A 17518-nucleotide genomic window follows, 5' to 3' on the forward strand; every position below is an offset into this window, starting at 1 on the left:
GAAACGACCAAAACACCGTAAAGGGCCGAGAACTTGTCCAAATCAGTGGATTTAAAGTTCATCACCCGTCTTGCCCCCCGCCCCACTCTCCACGCAGACCAGTCTACTCCCCATTCCCGGAATACCCTTCGAAGGTGTGGTCCAGCCCCACCTCGCTGGTCCCAGCCCTGTCACCTCCACAGAATGTCCCCGTCACCCCGGACTGGAATGACTCACTGAGCCCCTGAGGTGGCAGGGCCCGTGCTAGCCCGTCACCTCCAGGATCTCGCCCCACATCACCGCAACCCTGAGAGATAGCACTGTCCCTTCTTTTACAAGGCAAGACGGAGAGATTTTTTAAAGAAGGTTTTATTTATTTATTTTTAGAGGGAGGGGAAGGGAGGGAGAAAGAGAGGGGGAGAAACACTGGTACGTGAGAGGAACATTGATGGGTAGCCTCTTGCACACACCCCAACCCAGGCATGTTCCCTGACCGGGAATTGAACTGGCAAGCCTTTCGCTTTGCAGGACGATGTCCAACCCACTGGGACACACCAGTCAGGGCTAGACAGAGACTTTTAAAACTGTTCTCAAGGCAGAAAGCACAGGACTGGGATTCACGTCCAGGATCCCCCTTTACACCCTGCTACCTCTCTTTCCCGAAGCGACTGTCTACCCTGATCTCCTGGCTTTTCTGCCCCACTGGACGTGGCTGGCCTTTCCTGCACCTGTGTATCTCCGTCTCCCTGACCAGGCCTAAGTACTCGGCAGGCTGGGTCCGTGTTCTCTGCGGGGTCCCCAGCTCAGTCCTGAGCACAGTGCCTGATCCAGGTGGCCTTGTCTCACCTGCTAGGATTTTCCTTTCCATTTAGCTCATTTTTTTTTTTAGTAAATAAGCAAATTGATTTAATTTTTAAATGCTTGAATCTAGATATATAGGCAAAAAGCGGCACACGTGAATTTCAAATCTATTATAGAAACAGTGCTTTCACGGTCTATTTTTAAAGAACGCTTCATACACAATTCATAAATACACAATTCATAAATTCGAGTTAAGGAGACAGGGTATGGGAGAGGTGAAGAAAAACAGACAGAAAAGCACAGACAGGCAAACAGGCAGGCAGACAGACAGTAGTCCATGCCAACAACTGAGAACATAAAGTAACCAAACCACTATATTTTTCACCTACAACCAATGGAAAATTTAAACTTCTCTCTGTCATTCTAAATCACACGGCTCAATTCCTAACGCAAAAACAGCGGCCAGGGAGACTTAAACTTCACCTTCACAATTCCAGGAAGTCTTTGACCCAAAGCCATACTCCCCTTACAAGAGTTTCCAGCCTGAAACCCAACATCCCCTCGCTTCCCAGTGTCAAGTTTCTGTTCAGAACAGAAACAAGCAGGAGCCAAGTGCAAACCCTGAGCCTTCGGAGAGGCATCGCCCTCACCACGGCTCACGGTTACTGTGGCTCCAGGACTCAGCGATTATTAACGTAACGCAAGTCCCAACACACGGTTTCCTTTCTTTGAGTTCAGATAGTCTTACAGGTATTTATATGTATCCCATCAGATTTTTTAATACATTTTTTACAGAGCCATGGCCCTATCAAATAAGAATGTCCATTTAATCAGTGGACAGATACCTATTGAAGGAAATGCTCTTCCTCGATATTTAACAGGCCACGCCAACCCCCAAGAACTCATCGTTCCTAACCCAGCGACTGCTGAAACCCATCAAACTCTGTTTCTGCGTGTGCCTCCAGGACGTCTGCGGGTGAGGTGTGTGTGCGGTGAGGGTGTAAGGCGTCTCTCCGCACAACAGTGCCAGGCTCGTTAGTGATGCCCGCCCCCACCGAGGACAAAGACAACATTCAACCAGCCCTCCGGGCCTGGGACACAGCCCTGCGTAACACGTTCCTAATAAAGGAGGAAAATGCAGCAGGAGCTGTGAATAAATACGGCTACGAGCAAGTGCAGCGCAGACACATAAAACAGCTTTCAAGCATTCATCTGGACCGGGAGCCGGCTACCTTTCTCTGTGAAAGGGCCGCATGTGACTACTCGGCGCAGCAGTCACAGTGCAAAGGCAGCCAGGTGGTAGGCGAGCAGCTGGGCGCGGTGGCGTTTCAGTGAAACGTACAAACGGGCAGCTGGCTGGCTGGCCGGCCGAGAGCGGAAGCTTGCTGACTTGGGCCATCTAAACCGTTCTCCAAGTTCTCGGGCAGCGACTTACCCTTACATCATCCGGAAAACAGGCGGGAAGTGTTATCTCCCTTTTTGTCATTCAGTGTTTCCACTTTTCACATGGGTGACTTCCTGAGAAGCAGACACCCGGGGCGGGACTCCTGCTGACTCATCCTTCACCCAGGAACTGCATCCAGGGAGGGGGCGAGGGTACACTCGGAGGGAGAAGCTCAGCATCTAGGAGTCTTTACTCAGGGAGGTGACGACCCTCAATTAGGCGCACCCAAATAGACAAGAGGGCAAGCAAGGGGTGCGAGGCACCCCCTCCTTTGGGTCCCAGGGCAGCGTGAACACCTAGTATTGGTCCCACCCATTCGCAACCCCCGAGTAGGCGGTTTGATGGCGAGTCACCAAGTCTGGGCAAGACAGTGTGCAAACCACGCTGGCACCGTGGAGATAAGAAAGTTTCCATAACACGCTCACAGAAAAACCCCAACACCTCCTACCGAGGGTGGGAAAGAGGTAAAAAGTACGGTGGATCGCTACACCTTCGACTCCTTGTCCATGAGATACATGTTACTATCACACACACACACACACACACACACACACACTATTACAGCGTCCTATTTCTGAAGGCCGAACGATAGGCTGAACGATGCCAGACCTTTCCTCTCCAGAATGACGCAAACAGCATGAAGACCTCAAAAAAGACGACCTTTCCTGCCACTGACTTTGAGGGAAAGTTTGACTTTATTCAAATAATTGTAATACAAGTCTCAAAAGACAAGGAACCAGTGCTCCTACCCCAAATCCCTAGGAGAGAAAAACACAGAAACAGACTGCCAGGCAGGTTGAGGATGCTCGGCAGGGCTCCCCGCCCAGCGCAGGCCGGTTTTCTAAGACAGGTCCTCATTCCTGGGTGAGAACTCCTGCACTCACACCTTTTCAAAAGAATTAATTCTGTTTTCAAGCCTCAGTTTGAAAACTAGAGGAAAACAATAAAAGGTTTACCTTATCAGAGGATTAACCTGTACGGACTTTTCAGTCCCAATGCTTACAAGCATAGAACCGAGGAGAAATAAGATCTTGAACTAATTTGTAATGATTTTTCCAGGAAGCACGGCAGCAGTCACACAATGCTGTTCGCACAGCCGGCTGCTTTCTGCACGCTTACTCCTCCGAGGGGAAAGAGGAGCGGGAGAAAGACACGAGGAAACGGTGTTCAAAACACAGGCGGCTCCCTCGCCCGCCAACGTGAAGGCAAACTGAGAACAAAGGTGACAGCCCCTCACTCACCCCCCACCCACGAACCAGGGCACAGCTGAGGGCAACGTGCCGGCTGCCTGCAGTCCGGTACGTGGGCTTCAGCAGGTGAGTTTCGCCTGTGGGGAGAGATCGCAAACGCGGTTTCCACCCATCTAATTCACAGAAAGAACGCATTTACCGGGCGCTTGGAATTCACCAGTCGGAAGTTAGCGAAATTGTAAGCAGCTGAGCCAGAAGCTCAATGCTGACACTGACACCATGGCTGGGTCATTTTCCCTGAACTCACATAAGGGCTGTTCCCTTTACAACGTCCATCACAACAGCTGTTCTCTACTGTTATTCACACATAAGAACCCAGACAATAGTCTTAACTCCCCCCCACTGAGAATCTATTTCGATAGAATCTTGCATTTTTGAAAAAAAAAAAAAGGTGGCTCTGGCTGGCGTGGCTCAGTGCATTGTGTGCTGGCCTGTGAATCAAAGGGTCGCTGGTTCGATTCCCAGTCAGGGCACATGCCTGGGTTGCGGGCCAGGTCCCCAGGATAAGGGGTGCATGGAGGCAACCACACATTGATGTTTCTCTCCCTCTCTTTCTCTCTCCCATCCCCTCTCTAAAAAAATAAAGTAAATAAAATCTTAAAAAAAAAAAAAAAAGTCAGCCTGAGGAGCTTCCCCGGCCCTCCTATTCCTCTGCGGTCACTCCAATGGCTGCACTTACTGGCGTGGCGGTCTCCCCCACCAAACCGTGAGTTTCTGAGAGCCTGGCCACATCTGACCGTCTTTACACTTCCAGAGCCTCTCAGCACCGTGCCTGGCCGGTAGGAAACACGCTGGCTGCACGCACGGCCCCACACTCCTAAAACCCCGCCGAAGAGGACGGAGGCGCGACAACACTCTGGCTGCAGTTACTGCATTCTCACAGCGGCCCTGCCGCTTCGGCCCTCAGAACAACCTATGAGAGTGGTGCTACCCTGACCCCATTCCCCAGATGAGGAGACTGAGGCCTGGAGGTTAGGGAACCCAGACCATCTTGGTAGGGCCCAGAACACCAAGCGGCTCTCTGCAGCACTGGCTGTCAGATGAGTATTTGCTGAGCAAACGATTAAACTGACTACGTATACTCCCTCGGTGAACTTGGGAAAGACCGTGGGACGTAGAGGCTCACGGGCACACGACTACACAGAGAGAGGGAAGGCGAGTTCTACGGCAGAGAGACCCACAGAGTGAGCCAGGACGTAACGTTGCAGGGCGTCCACTCACTTTTACACTGTAAAGCGTCATCTACAGTGAGCACCTTTCCGTTACAGAAACTGCAGGCCCCCGACAGTTCCGTACGTCACCGGGCACGTCATCCGTCCGGGTGTAGCGCCCTGCGGCAGCCGCAGGTGCGGGCGCACCCACAGCCGTCAGAGCCAAGGGACCTCCGACCGGTGCAGCCGTTTGCAGAGCCACGCAACCTGCAGGCCGAACTGCCTCCCTCCCACTCCCACTTGCAACAGCCGCTCCGTGGAGGAAAAAGAAAAAGGTCCAAACTGACTTGGCAAGAACACTCTGCAGGTCCCATCTTTCAAAGAATCATGTCAAATGCGATCTCCTCCACAAAGCCGTCCCTCGTTCCCTGAACTCAGCGCACCCTACTTCCCTAGAAATCTCAGGAGACCTTCTGAGCCTCGCTCGCAGCCTGACACCCGTTTGAGGACCGGCTTTGCGCCCGAGTCAGCTGTCACTCTCTCATGGCTCTTCCATAGAGAAGCAACTGGACCAGCTGCTGAGTGACAAACGTACAGTGAAGAAATGCAACTCCCTGCAACATGGCTTCTTACGCCAGTTCTTCCACATGGTAGCAGCAGATTAATCCCCTTGCACAGAGTTTCATAACATCCATAAGCATGTTAGAAAGAGAGTTAAACTGACCGACAGTGGCAGGAAGAGAAACTCTGAGAGAGCATCAGGCTGTCCACGGCAGACTTTTGGGAAGGCGGGTGCGTGCAGGACGGAGAGCCTGACGACCTGGGTCCCCCCCACCCCCCCGGCTGCTGACTGTGTGCTGGGACGCACGAGTGGCTAGTCAGTGCACGTGGGTCCCTGCTGCCTGGCAAACACATGTGAGGAAGGAGAAAAGGTCCATTGGAAGGAAGGAAGGGAGGGAGGGAGGGAAGGAAAAGCGGGTGGGTGTATCTGCGGAAGATGCTCCAGGAAGCTGGTTGATGGGAAATGTTTTACGTTCCCAAAGCACACTTATCCTTGCTGCACACCCAACACTGACCTCCAACAGGTGCCCCAGACCCTGCCCACTCCATCCCTGGTACTGGGGTGGCCAAAAAGTCAGTTCAGTTTTGTCCATAAAAGACACATTTTTCATTTTCACCAATAACTTTAGTGATTTGGAATATCTGAGTATGTCGGCTGTCTCCCGCTATTGGCTTCTAGAGGGGAGAGGCCAGGGTTGCTGCTAAACATCTTCCAATGCATAGACAGTCCCACGGCAGAGAATTATTTGGCCAAAGTGTCAATAGTACAAAAAACTTTGCAAACCACTTTTGACACATTCGATCACTCACAGCACCTTCCCTAGACACCGCACAAATCTTTTTTGCATTTCAGTGTGTTTTTACCTTTTTTGAAATAATAAGGCATAATATGCCAGAAATGTTGCTTATTTTCTTCCATCTTCAATATTAAAATGGCTGCACAAAAATCCACCAACTTTGATTTTTTAAAAAAATGCACACTGATATGACAGCTGTCACAACACAGTCTAACAAAATCGTTTCGAATGACGTTGAAGACAACCGAGCACTACTAGAGACAGCATGTGGAAAAAACGTAATAGACGTTTTGGCCAGCCCAGTAACCCCAGACAGATGGAGTCCAGCTGTGGCTGGGGCTCAGGCTCTGAGGACAGACAGGAGACACGGAAACAGAGGACAGAGCCAGCCCAGGGCCTTCTGCTCCACTCCGCTCTCAAAACTGCCCCGCCCCAGCCAAGTGCAGAAAGCTGGAGACGCACCTCACGAAAGCCTGTTCAGCCAGGCAGGAAGATGGGACGAAGGCCCCTGGGCCCCCCCCAGTGGCTGTGAGCAGAAGGGGGTTTTTGATCATGAGGCATACAAGCGGAGGTCCCTACATTCCAGTCCAGAAGGGAGTGTATGTCAAGCTCCGATGTGACTTCACAGACGCCACAGGATCTGGTGGGTGACGTGGTCTCCACAGAGGCCGGGGCAGACACCTTGGATGCCGTCCCGGCTGCCTCTGGAGCCCTCCTCATTTTAACCATGGTGTTAGGGTTCCACTTAGTCAAACACAGATGTCACCTCCACAGTTTCACTCCGAGGATGCAGCTGGCCTCCTACACCGAAAGCAGAAATCCTACAACAAATTTTAACTTAACTCTCTTCCACGTCAGTCAAAAAGGTCACCCTAAAACATTTTTAAGTAGCTCTTCTTAGTCAGAAGCCTCCTGACAAATGAAATTCCCATGTGAGGTCAACAGCGTGGTTCATTCTCCCCCAAACCCAATCACCATCTTCGAATACGCTCACGTGAGGTTATAAACACCAGCCGAGGCCAGTGGAGTGGGGAGCGGCTTACACTGGAAGAGCCAATCCCTGGCTGAAGCCTAATCCGACAGGAGCTGTCAGTCCACATCACACAGCAGGCACTCGATCCTAATCAACCCACCTGACCCTGCCACAAACAGCAACCCTACTTATGTCAGTTCCGCACGAGCCCTGAAGTTCCCCCACGGCTCCCTATGTGCCAGCCTGATTAATCAATCAGTCAAGCCCCAGAAGGTACCAGCGGCTGAGCCGGCAGCACAGGAGAATCCAGTCCCACTGCAAGCCCCTCGGACAGCCCTATGGAGGCCACACTGCCCACTGCCCAGGGGAGGCGAGGACGTCAACAAAAACCCCACCGAGAAAGCCGCCCGTCTGGGCTGAAGGCCTTCCATGCGCAACTAGTGTTTGTGTTACTTCTCAGACACCCAAGTGGCCATCAAGAGGTCAGAGGAAGAACAGCAAGGCAGAGGGTAGGGAGGAGCGGGGCACAGGAGGAGCAAAGCCCTGGCCTGAAACCGGCTCCCGTCTCTGAGGGTGGTTCCCTGCAGAGAAAACAAGGACAGAGTCATCGTCGCCCTTTCTGTTGCCACAGCCCGGCCTTCCCACCCCACCCACACACCGCTGGGTTTCTGCCGAGCTGCGGGAGCAAGTGCCCACGAAGGGGGCGGGGGCGGGTGGGGGTGGCAGATACTGACTGGCTGATTCTGCAGGTCCTGGCACGCTGCCACCCCCCCCCCCGTCACATCCCATAAGCAGGACCTGGTGAACTTAAGGACACTTGGCAGAAGCAGTGATCTGGCACCTGTTGTCCCAAATAAGTAGAATGTTTGTTCTGAAATATGCAGAACTGGGTGCAGGTGTGACATAAGGCAAACACAGCCACATTCCAGCCTCTGCAGGCACAGAGCGGGGCAGGCACGCATGTGGGTCACAGGGGGACTTGGCGGGCAGCAAACTTCCCATCAAAGTTTCTAATTATATCTCCCACTCTGAAAGAGGCTAAGTGAATAAAATCTTTTTAAAAGGCTAAGAAAAAAGTCCTCACGTGGGCAATCAATGTGGAGAGGTCGCCTACACTTTCACTACGGACCTGGAGGCCGGCATGAAGGAGATGAAAGAAACCGAACCCCAAGTCCCCGCATGGCCTCGGGCCTCTATTCTGGGTGGGTTCAGTCACCACGGAGGGGTCCGGTCAGAGCCAAAGCCCTGCTATTTAGCGGAACTGGGTGAGATGACAGGTTTGGAAGGCCACTTTGGATGGCATTCCCAGGAAGGACCTAGGAGAAGGAGGGTCGAAGTGACGAGCTGTCAAAGGACAGAGTTCTACAGAGAAGCTCACTGTTTCTCGGCAGTGGTGGGGTGGAGGACGGGAGACAATGTGAGGAGGGAGGGAGGGAGGGAAGACAGAAAGAAAGAAGGAAGAAGGAAGGAAGGAAAGAGAGAGAAAGAAAAAAAAGAAAGGAAGAAAGACAAATTCAAATACCAGCACAAACCGTGGCTAAGTGGATATGGAGCTTCAAGCCTGTTTCCCGAGACGCAGATGTCACGACCACAGCAGGGCTTTCTCCCGCTGGAGTGTCGCCCTTGTCCTGTGAAACCACCGTGCACTTGGCCCTCACCCTCAGGCGTGGGCAGCGATGTCTGCGCGCTATCGTTCCCTGCGGAGTCGGAGGCCCCCCGGGGCTGCAGGGCATCGTATTTTATGCCCGGGCGAGCCTCTCGCTTGGACACTGGCGTCAGTCTAGGAAATGCTTTCCAGCTGGAGTCTAACAAACCTTGCTAAAAAAAGGCAAACAGTTTCAGGGAGAACCCTTTCTCACAATCAGACCCAGAAGAGTTTTTTCTAAGCAAACTTTCCAATTGCCAAGTGAAGACTGTTTGCCCCACCAGCTAATGAAAGGCAGTGTCCACCAATTTCCCACCGAGAAAAATGTCTCATCACCTCTGGTACCAACCAAACTTACTCCAGTGAGGAAATAAGGCTATTGTTCTGACACCGTCATTTTTTATTTTTTCCCTTTGACAAGCAGGTATTTTTAAACTGCATGAAAGGCAACCCCAGGAGTGGCATGAATGGCCTTCCAGAAGCCTCCGCGGCCACCCTGAGGCTCCCTAGCAGTGGTGGATGGAAGCCACACAACCCCGCTTGAGCCGCTCGGCCTCACGTCTGCCTGGGCCTGAAGAGCCTCCCTCCTTTGGTCTAAAGATGACGATCTCCCAGACCTCGTTTGCTATCGAGGCCAGGGAGTGTACGCTTCTGTTTTAAATCTCCTGCCTACACTGAATTGCAACTGCAAGTAAGATATTTGACTCAAGTCTCTCCCTCCTCCCTCCCATTCAGGCTGGAAACCTCAAGTTGTGAAACAAACCAAACCTGTCCCTGCCTAATGCGACCACACACGGCAACACCTTATTTTAATGGTGCACTTGGCTGATGCTTCACTGGAATGGAATCCCGACAGATGCAAGCAATGCGCTCAGTCCAAGCAAATTAAAAACGACTCTCGCAGCGAAGGCCAGATATTATGCTGGGACAAAGCGACAGACTGGGGTTAAACTCATAAACCTGCGTCCCAAACGCACACACGGCAAGTGTCCAGTTCCAGGTATCAGGCGGTCACTGCCCTCGGACAGAAGGAACTCGGCGAGCCCCCACCACCCGCCCCGGGGACTCCTGTGCGCTCTCTGCCACAGGAGACTCAGGGACAGAGCAGCAGTGCTGCCACCAGGCACAGAGCCCTCGTCATAAAGCACCCCTGTGCTCCACAGCCTCGGTCGTCGTCTTCTGGAATACGAGCTTCTGCAGGACACATACACATCTGGCTCGGAAGGAGCACCTTTCAGGACGCCAGGAGGTCCTGCTCAGAGCTGACAGGGGACATCAGGAGGAGACGCGGGAGGTGCTCCCGCGGCCACAGTTGTCCCGTCTCTGCCTGCCCTGTGCCCTCTCCACGGGCCAACACCACACGGATGGGCAAAAACTAAGAGAACCACGAAGACACAGAACGTGTGTTGAAACTGGCTCTGTCACCCCCGAGAGAAGATCTGCCACCAAGAAAAGGCGCAGCTGCATCTGTCCGTGACAGAGCCGAGGCGATGTACATTGAAGTGCTTCCTTTGCAAGGGCTGGTGGAGACAGAGAAGCATGCAGGTCCCGAAGCTGCCCTGCGGGAGAAACGCCCGAATCTGCCTCTTCTTTTCAGCCACGGAGACGGAAGGCGAAAAAGCAAACCGAGACGCCACACCTAGCGCGTTCCAGCAGGAGCGTGGCGCGGGGGTGCTGGGGAGCTCTCAGCTGTCCGCTTCAAAGCTGACACATGTGGGGGCAGCTGTGCCACGACCTGCCACCTGCACGGGGACTTAGAGGGCACCTCTGGGAGCAACGTGCTAGGCATTTCGTTCCCCTGGAGTTGTTACCTCTTTAAAAGGCTCGCTTGATACTCGCAGAGGTCACGGGACTGAAGAAGCGCTGAGCTCCGCTGTGAGCTGGCTGCCAGGCTATCACCACACACGCTCCTGGACCGCGGGCGCCCTGTCCTACTAAGCGCTGCCCTGGACAAAGGGCTCCCTCAGGCTTGGGTGTCCGTACAACTGTTTTTTGGTTTACAATTTCCACTGCTCTGTAACGAAACATTACTCACCCAACAATCAAGAAAAATTACTTCCTGGTAGCACAAGTGCCCTTTGACGGTGGGCATTTTACCAGTGAACCCACGATGTGACCCTACTGGTGAGAACCCTCACACGCTGAGATAGGCTCCCCTGTCAGGCACACTCTGCGCATTTCGAGGTCCAGCCCGATTCCTGCCTCCGCAGGGGGCCTCACCCCAACGCGCCCATCTGCGGAGCCAAGGGCTTCCTGGGGGCCCTGCACAGGGAGCGCGGCCTTGCTAAGTGTGAACACGGGCAAGGTTCCTCGCCACAGTGCCCAGCGCAAAACAGGCGTTCAAAAGAGCTCGTTCTCTCTCGGGAACTGCTTTTCATCTATTTATTTAGATCTTGAGGCCTTGAGAGGCCCTCACTTCGTATCACTAACCAAATCTCAATGCCGTTGTAAACCCTCAGACTTACAATCCAAGCAAGAGCTTAAACCCCAGGCCGAGACGTGCAACACCCAGAACTGCGCCCGGGTTTCGGCGCTCCTACAATGGGCAGGACACATAATCCAAGTTATGAGTTATCTGTCTCCACAAATAACTGTGTCGTATTTAGGACCCCAGGCTCGCCCACGAAAGCCTACGTAACCCACACACAACACACCGGAAGACGGCACTAGTGTGTTCGCCTGGACCCACCACAGGCCGTGTGGACAGGGAGGGCCTGCGGTATTTGCCGGGTAAAGTTACGAATTCCTGCAATGGGGGCAGGTGCACCGCTGGCTCTGCAGAGATCTTCAGAGTCCCACTGTGCGCTCACCTTCCTCCCACCTCCTCGACGCGGCCCCCGCTTCCTAATCCTCTGTCCTCAGAGGGACACGTGCCCTCCTGGCTTACAGATTCTGAGTGCCGGCACTGGAGCACCAAACTGTAAGGTTTCAGAGGGAACCGCTTCTTCCTGCCAAAACCACCTCCAGCAGCTCATCGCGGCTAGGAGGGGGGGGCGGAATCTGGTAAAGTTATTCCACAATGAAATGCTGGCCTGTGACCTGCCCAGAGGTTCCTGACTCTTTAAAAGATGCCCGAGTACCCAAACAAACCCAGCTTCGTGTGGAGCACAAAAAAATGAATCAAGTAGCTCTACTGCCCGGGGACTGTTTCTGAACAGTTCTGCCTTTCTAAGCAACGTCGTCTTCTGCCACCGCTTTGAAAACTAATGATTTTTTACAAGTTTGTTTACTTCAAGTTCCATGGTGACATACGATTAGCTGGAAAACGCATCCAGGGACAGTGTAAGGTCAGTCTAGCCTTGATGGCGTATTCCCCAGACTGGAACATAAGCCAACCTAGCGCGTCCTCGAAATACAGAGTCACCACCAAAGTGCGCAGAAGCTGCGGGAGGGTTCAGAGGTCAACACTGGGCCAGAATCCTGGGTTTCCTCGTCCTGGTGTGGCCAGAGGGTCTACTAGTCATCTTAAAAAACCAAAAAGTGTGTGGGGAGGAGGGAATGCCACACATCTCCAGTAAACCAGCTGGGACTGAGAATCCACAAACGCATCCTACGTCAGAACGAGAAAGTGGATACTTTCAGCAGAAGGAGCAAAAACCCCGCCCGCCCAGGGTCCTGCACGTACAGTGTACACTCCAGCGGCCCGACGGCCCCGACTGCGCGAGGTGTGAGAACAGCAAGCAGCAGCCTGGCCAGGGAAAGCAAGCACCCAGACCCTCGGTCCCACCACACACTTGAGACGGGGGCCAGATGCCAGGCGCCAGACGCCAGCTTCAGAAGGCAGAGCCTCATTCAGAACTGCCACAGCCCCTCCCCTGGCAGGAAGGCTCTGACAAACCAAGTCCGCACAGGGGTCTGCAAGGGGAAACGAAACCCAATCTACCCACAGCAATTAACGATGCCGTTAAGGCTACTTCAGACACACCTCTGACGACGTTTCTCTTCAACACGAATTCGCTGGAGGCCTTACACTAACACCAGTCGCTACCCGCACGGGCCTTCTTGGCTTTCACTCCTCCCACCCGGTGGCACACCGGACGTGCTGGGCGCTGCTGCCAAGGGCTCCGCTGCCAAGGGCTCCCCGCACTGACAAGCGTCTATTAGCCCTGACAACGCAGCGGCACATGGGGAGCTGGCCACTGTCGCCTTTCCGCTTTTCTAGGGGACATGGGGGGGAGCAGCCAGTGGATCGAAAGGCTGACTCAGGGTCCCCAGCACGTCAGAATAGCAAGCGCAGGACTTCCACATTCTCACTCACCTCCCCCAGTCTCTCAAGTGGTCCCCCAACGGCTGTACGTCCTGGTGTTCCGCAAGAACAGAACACCTGGAGGGCACAGGGCCAGTTCTTCCTGAAGGCTGTCAGCAGCCAGCACACCGAGTCCTACCGTGACATTTAGTCTCAAAATCACTGCAGCAACAATGACACGAAGCGAAGAGTTTGCTTTTCCTCCTAGCAGCTCCCCTGCAGTGAATGCACTGTTTAATCAAGCGCCAGCTCGGGCCGAGCGGCCTGGGGCGTCTGCACAGGATCCGGGCGGTCAGCAAGCGCAGTGCCTTCAGGGTCCTCACAGACGGGCAGACCCCAGTCACTGCGCCCTTCGGTCCCACCGACACCTGTCTGCCTCAGACACAATGGCCATGGTAGGAAGGGAAAGCAGTTCCCTTCAACTTGACACAGTTCTCAAGAATCCAGCTATATGACTGGAGCCCATGTGGTGGGAAACCCGCCCCCCGCAGTAGTCAGCATCTAATACAGTGTATTTAAACTAATGAGCCCCGGCTGGTGTGGCTCAGTGGTTGAGCACCAGCCTGTGAACCAAAGGGTTGCTGGTTTGATCCCCAGTCAGGGTGCACACCTGGGGTTGCCAGGTCCCCAGTAGGGGGCGTGCGAGAGGCAACCACACACTGATGTTTCTCTCCCTCTCTCTCTCCCTTCCCCTCTCCAAAAATAAATGAAGTCTTAAACAAAAAAGAAATAAATACCAGAACTCTAACCATTTAGTGGAGAGAGGCATTCTACTAAAAGGGGAAGGCAGAAATGAGCTAAGAATGCTTAGTCCTTCTTCGTAGGCACTGAAGATTCCGACTATCCGCGTGACCCTCGGAACCGGACACAATTCTTCACTCACAGGAGCCCGTGGTGGAAGAATCTTAAGCACGCTGTCTTCAAAGGTAACAACATGGAACAGACCACGGCCTACGACACTCGTATTAAGGGCCTTTCTGAAACAGCTCCAGCAGCTGCAGGCACCGTTCCAACAACCCGCACAGCGGGCCTGCAGGAGGCAGCAGACAAGCACTCGGCCCACTCGGAAGGGGGGGCCAGACCCCAGGCCCCCAGGCCACACAGCATGTGGGCTCAGGCTCCCCCTGGCTCTGGCCCTACTGGGTCGGCTCACGCCTGGCACTTCACGGGCTAAGGTGTGTGGGCAAAAATGGGTGTTTGCTGGAGGAAGGAGAGGACAGAAAGGGGAGAAGGACTGTTTCATGATATCTGGGGAAAAGCTGTACTTTCCAAAAATGTGAAGTAATGAAAAGAGAGAAAGTCAATCCAGCTGGCACGGATAAATGGGAAGAGAGCACAGGGCCGAGGAAACGGCAGCTACTTCTGCTCCAAAAATCCAGTCCCTGCACACGCTTCACCATGTGTGGCTCCACCCTACCTTCTGGGCTGCGCCCTTTCTCCCTGCTCCTCAGCAAAGACATGAAGACACGCACAACTGTACGACCCATCAGCTGTCGAGTCATTTTAGGCCCCTCCCACCACCCGCAAAGCGCGGTCAGTACAGGCGTCCGTGGACTTCACCACCTACCTTTGCTTCATCATTAATGTCCCAAGTGAAAGAAATGGCATTGTAAGCAATCTCCTCGATGTTGCTGATGGTGTTGAAGCTTTCTTTGTAGTCGGCTGAGGAGTGACAGAAAGAGAAAGCATCCGTCATTTCTCACTGCAACGCGAGGTTACCGCAGTTCGCAGTGAGATTCAATTTTTCTCATCATCACCTGCGGATAACTTACATTAGCACACTGCTGGGTGGGAGGAGTGTAGAAAGGAAAGGAAAAGAACGTTTGGAATGGAGGCGAGCTTAGGTGTATTTAATTTTATCTCGTTATGCAGACGTTAGGATACTTAGGTCTACAAAGGGTCAGACGATTGTACCAGGGCCACAAATGAGGCCAGAGCGCCATGAGTACAACCCAGCTCTGCCAGTCCTTCGAAAGAGAACACGAGCGTTCCAAGAGGGCAAGGAAAGGTGTAACACTCAGATTAAGAGCCACCTGATGAGACAACAGCTTTACACGGGGACTATACACACGACAAGAATAGGGGCGTGCACAAACCTACTTCACTGGCTGTGCGTCTGCAAGGTCTGCTGCTGCTCCTGGGGGAGGAGCCTCTGGGTCTGTGTCCAGAGCAGAAGCAGCGGGAGCTCAGCAGGTAAGGTGGGGAGCCCACCAGGGAACTGCCTGTTAGCCCATTTTCTCGTACTTGGTGACTGGTTTTTCCCCTCTACCTCCCTTTTGTCTCCAGATAATCAGAATGTCCTAAAGACGTTACCCTTCAAAAAGTTGCAGATCAGAAAGCAGACACTCTTAGGGGAGCTGGCTATGCAGCTCTGGCCCCAGCAGCACAGGGAGAGCCACCGCGGGGGGCGCCTGTCCCTCTGAAGGAAGTCGGGCTAGGAGCACTGACTCCTGCAGGCCCAGGACAGTGTTTGGAACAGATCAGTAGCTGGCGTAAGAGCTCAAATGCTTTAGGCAGGAAGCTGATCGCTGCCAAAAATAATCGGATTTAGAGAAGGGGACACTGCGCCTCCGGGAACTAAGGCCGCTCGTTCGGGCTCCTCACCGATGTCAATGCATCTTTGTTTCGCCGTGTGCTGCCGGGAGTGCCAGTACTTCCAGTGCCGCAGCTGGTCCTCCCTGCTCTTGTCCTCCGCAAACACCACCATGATCACACTCTGTGGGAGAGAGTCCGTTACAGCACAGGCCACGCAGGGCGGGCACCTTTCGGAACGCTGACGCAGTGTCAGATTTTACAGGTGAGGCTTAGAACTGCCACCCGTGGTCATCCAGATCTGCTTCGGACCTGGAGATGCTGAGCTCCGGCAGCGTCCCCGGAGGGCGGTGCTGAGGGCAGGACTCACCCGCACTTTGCTGATGGGGTGGTGGATCCCCTCGCTGCTGCTCACTTCCTTTAGGGTGACCGGGTAGAACTGGCCTTTGTTCAGGTATGTCATGGTGCTGTCTCCCGGCTTCTGTCGAAGCGACTTGGAGGCTTCCAGCGTGTATTCAAAGTTGTTCCTGAAGAACAAAAAAATTCACAGATGTGTAACCGCTCCCTCGGAAGCTTCCTGGGTGCTCTAGCTCGATCTCGCAGTGCTCGGGTGTGGATTCATGACAAGAGCATTCTGCCAGGAAACCTCCAACTGACCGCTGGCTACTTCCGCCGTGATACACATGATCTAAGCAACACGCGACTCTCCGACCTCGCAGACGTGGGGCGACAAAATGCCCACGAGAAATCCCACGGAGTGGGCTTAACCACGAGAAGTTCGGAGGTGATGGACATTACAGATGCAACACTAAGAAGTGAAAGGAGATCTCACGGACGTGCAGCCGGTCTGGTATTTACCCTGCAAAGGCTGCAAACAGGTGGCCGGCAGCCCTCCAATTAGATTCGATCGAGTCTGCACAGCGCTTTTCGGTTGTTTGTGCCTGTGACTTAAATGGCGTTAGAGGGCACTCCAAACTCCCTACATTCCCTACCCCTTAGGGCACCGTCCCCACAGCCCCCTGAAGTTGTTTAACCACCAGGGGTCGGCGAATTGCCCCCATTTTTATAAATAAATGTACTTCTGTAAATGAAACGGAAACCGTGCCGGAGCCCGACCATGCCCTGCGGTCACGCACATCCACAGCTGCACTGGGGCTGCTGTGGCCACAGAGCTGGGCAGCTGCAGCAGAGGCTGTCAAGCCCGCAGGCCTGCGGCACTCGCTATCTGATGCTCCCCAGAGAAAGTCTGCCCCTGGCCTACATCCTGAAGGCATCTGGGTTTGGGACTTCTGCGCCTTGAGGCAGGTCTTTGAGGGAAGCCTTGATTCCCAGAAAAGCCTCTGCTTTTAAATAAGACATTTTTTACTTCAAAATATACACATGTAAAAAATGCATAAAACAAAACTATAAAATGAAACCTTAAACTCTTTCAAAAAAATCTGAAGGTGTTTTTATACCGTATTTTGCTGAGTATAATGGATGTCCACATTTTTGGCCCAAACTTTCAGGAAAAAAACCTTTTAATTTTTTAATTCAATTTTTTATTTATAGATAATTTTTTGTATTATAAATGAATTTTAGCATTTATTTTTGAACATATTGTGGAACAAGAATTTTATGTAACAAATGCTTACAAAACAAAAGAACAGATTGTGTTTTGTAATTATTTCTTGAACAGAAAAGTGTAAGAAATTCTTTTTTTTTTACTTCATGTCTAAATTTTATTCTGAAATGTAAAGGTCTTCTGAATGGAAAGTACAGCTGAGAGACAACACTGTTAGTCTCGGGTGTAGAACGTAGTGAGACTTCACATTTATGCACCTTACAAACTGCTCACCGCAGAGACCCCCTACCCCTCTGGCACTGTGCAAAGTTACTGTGACATTATTAATATTCCTTGTGTTGTACTTTACATCCCCGTGGCTGAGTTATAAGTTTAAAGGGCAAGAAATTTTATGTACTGGTGACAAATCAGTACTACCCAAGTATAATCCACATCCTTACTTTTCCCCTCAAAAATCTGGGCAAAAAAGTGTGCACTGTACATGGCAAAATACGGGACATTCATTATTATTTTGGTAACTCTTCATATTCCCGATGTGAGATACCATTTTGTGAGGTTTAAAAGAAGCTATCAGG

General features: G+C 52.7%; 1 protein-coding gene across 3 annotated transcripts in view; it reads right to left on the bottom strand.

Moving 5' to 3' along the window:
* The window catches only part of GRHL1 (grainyhead like transcription factor 1), a 42396-nt gene that overhangs the window by 14608 nt on the left and 10270 nt on the right, over window positions 1–17518 (bottom strand). For all 3 annotated transcript variants that reach the window (XM_053924383.2, XM_053924384.2, XM_053924385.1), the window contains exons 6-8: window positions 15750–15906; window positions 15452–15563; window positions 14415–14509 (exon numbers count right to left, since the gene is read on the bottom strand). In XM_053924383.2, the coding sequence (XP_053780358.1) occupies window positions 14415–14509; window positions 15452–15563; window positions 15750–15906 (364 nt within the window). The remainder of the gene's footprint in view (window positions 1–14414; window positions 14510–15451; window positions 15564–15749; window positions 15907–17518) is intronic.

Source organism: Desmodus rotundus, chromosome 5, assembly GCF_022682495.2.
Source record: "Desmodus rotundus isolate HL8 chromosome 5, HLdesRot8A.1, whole genome shotgun sequence".
NCBI classification, from domain to species: Eukaryota; Metazoa; Chordata; class Mammalia; order Chiroptera; family Phyllostomidae; genus Desmodus; species Desmodus rotundus.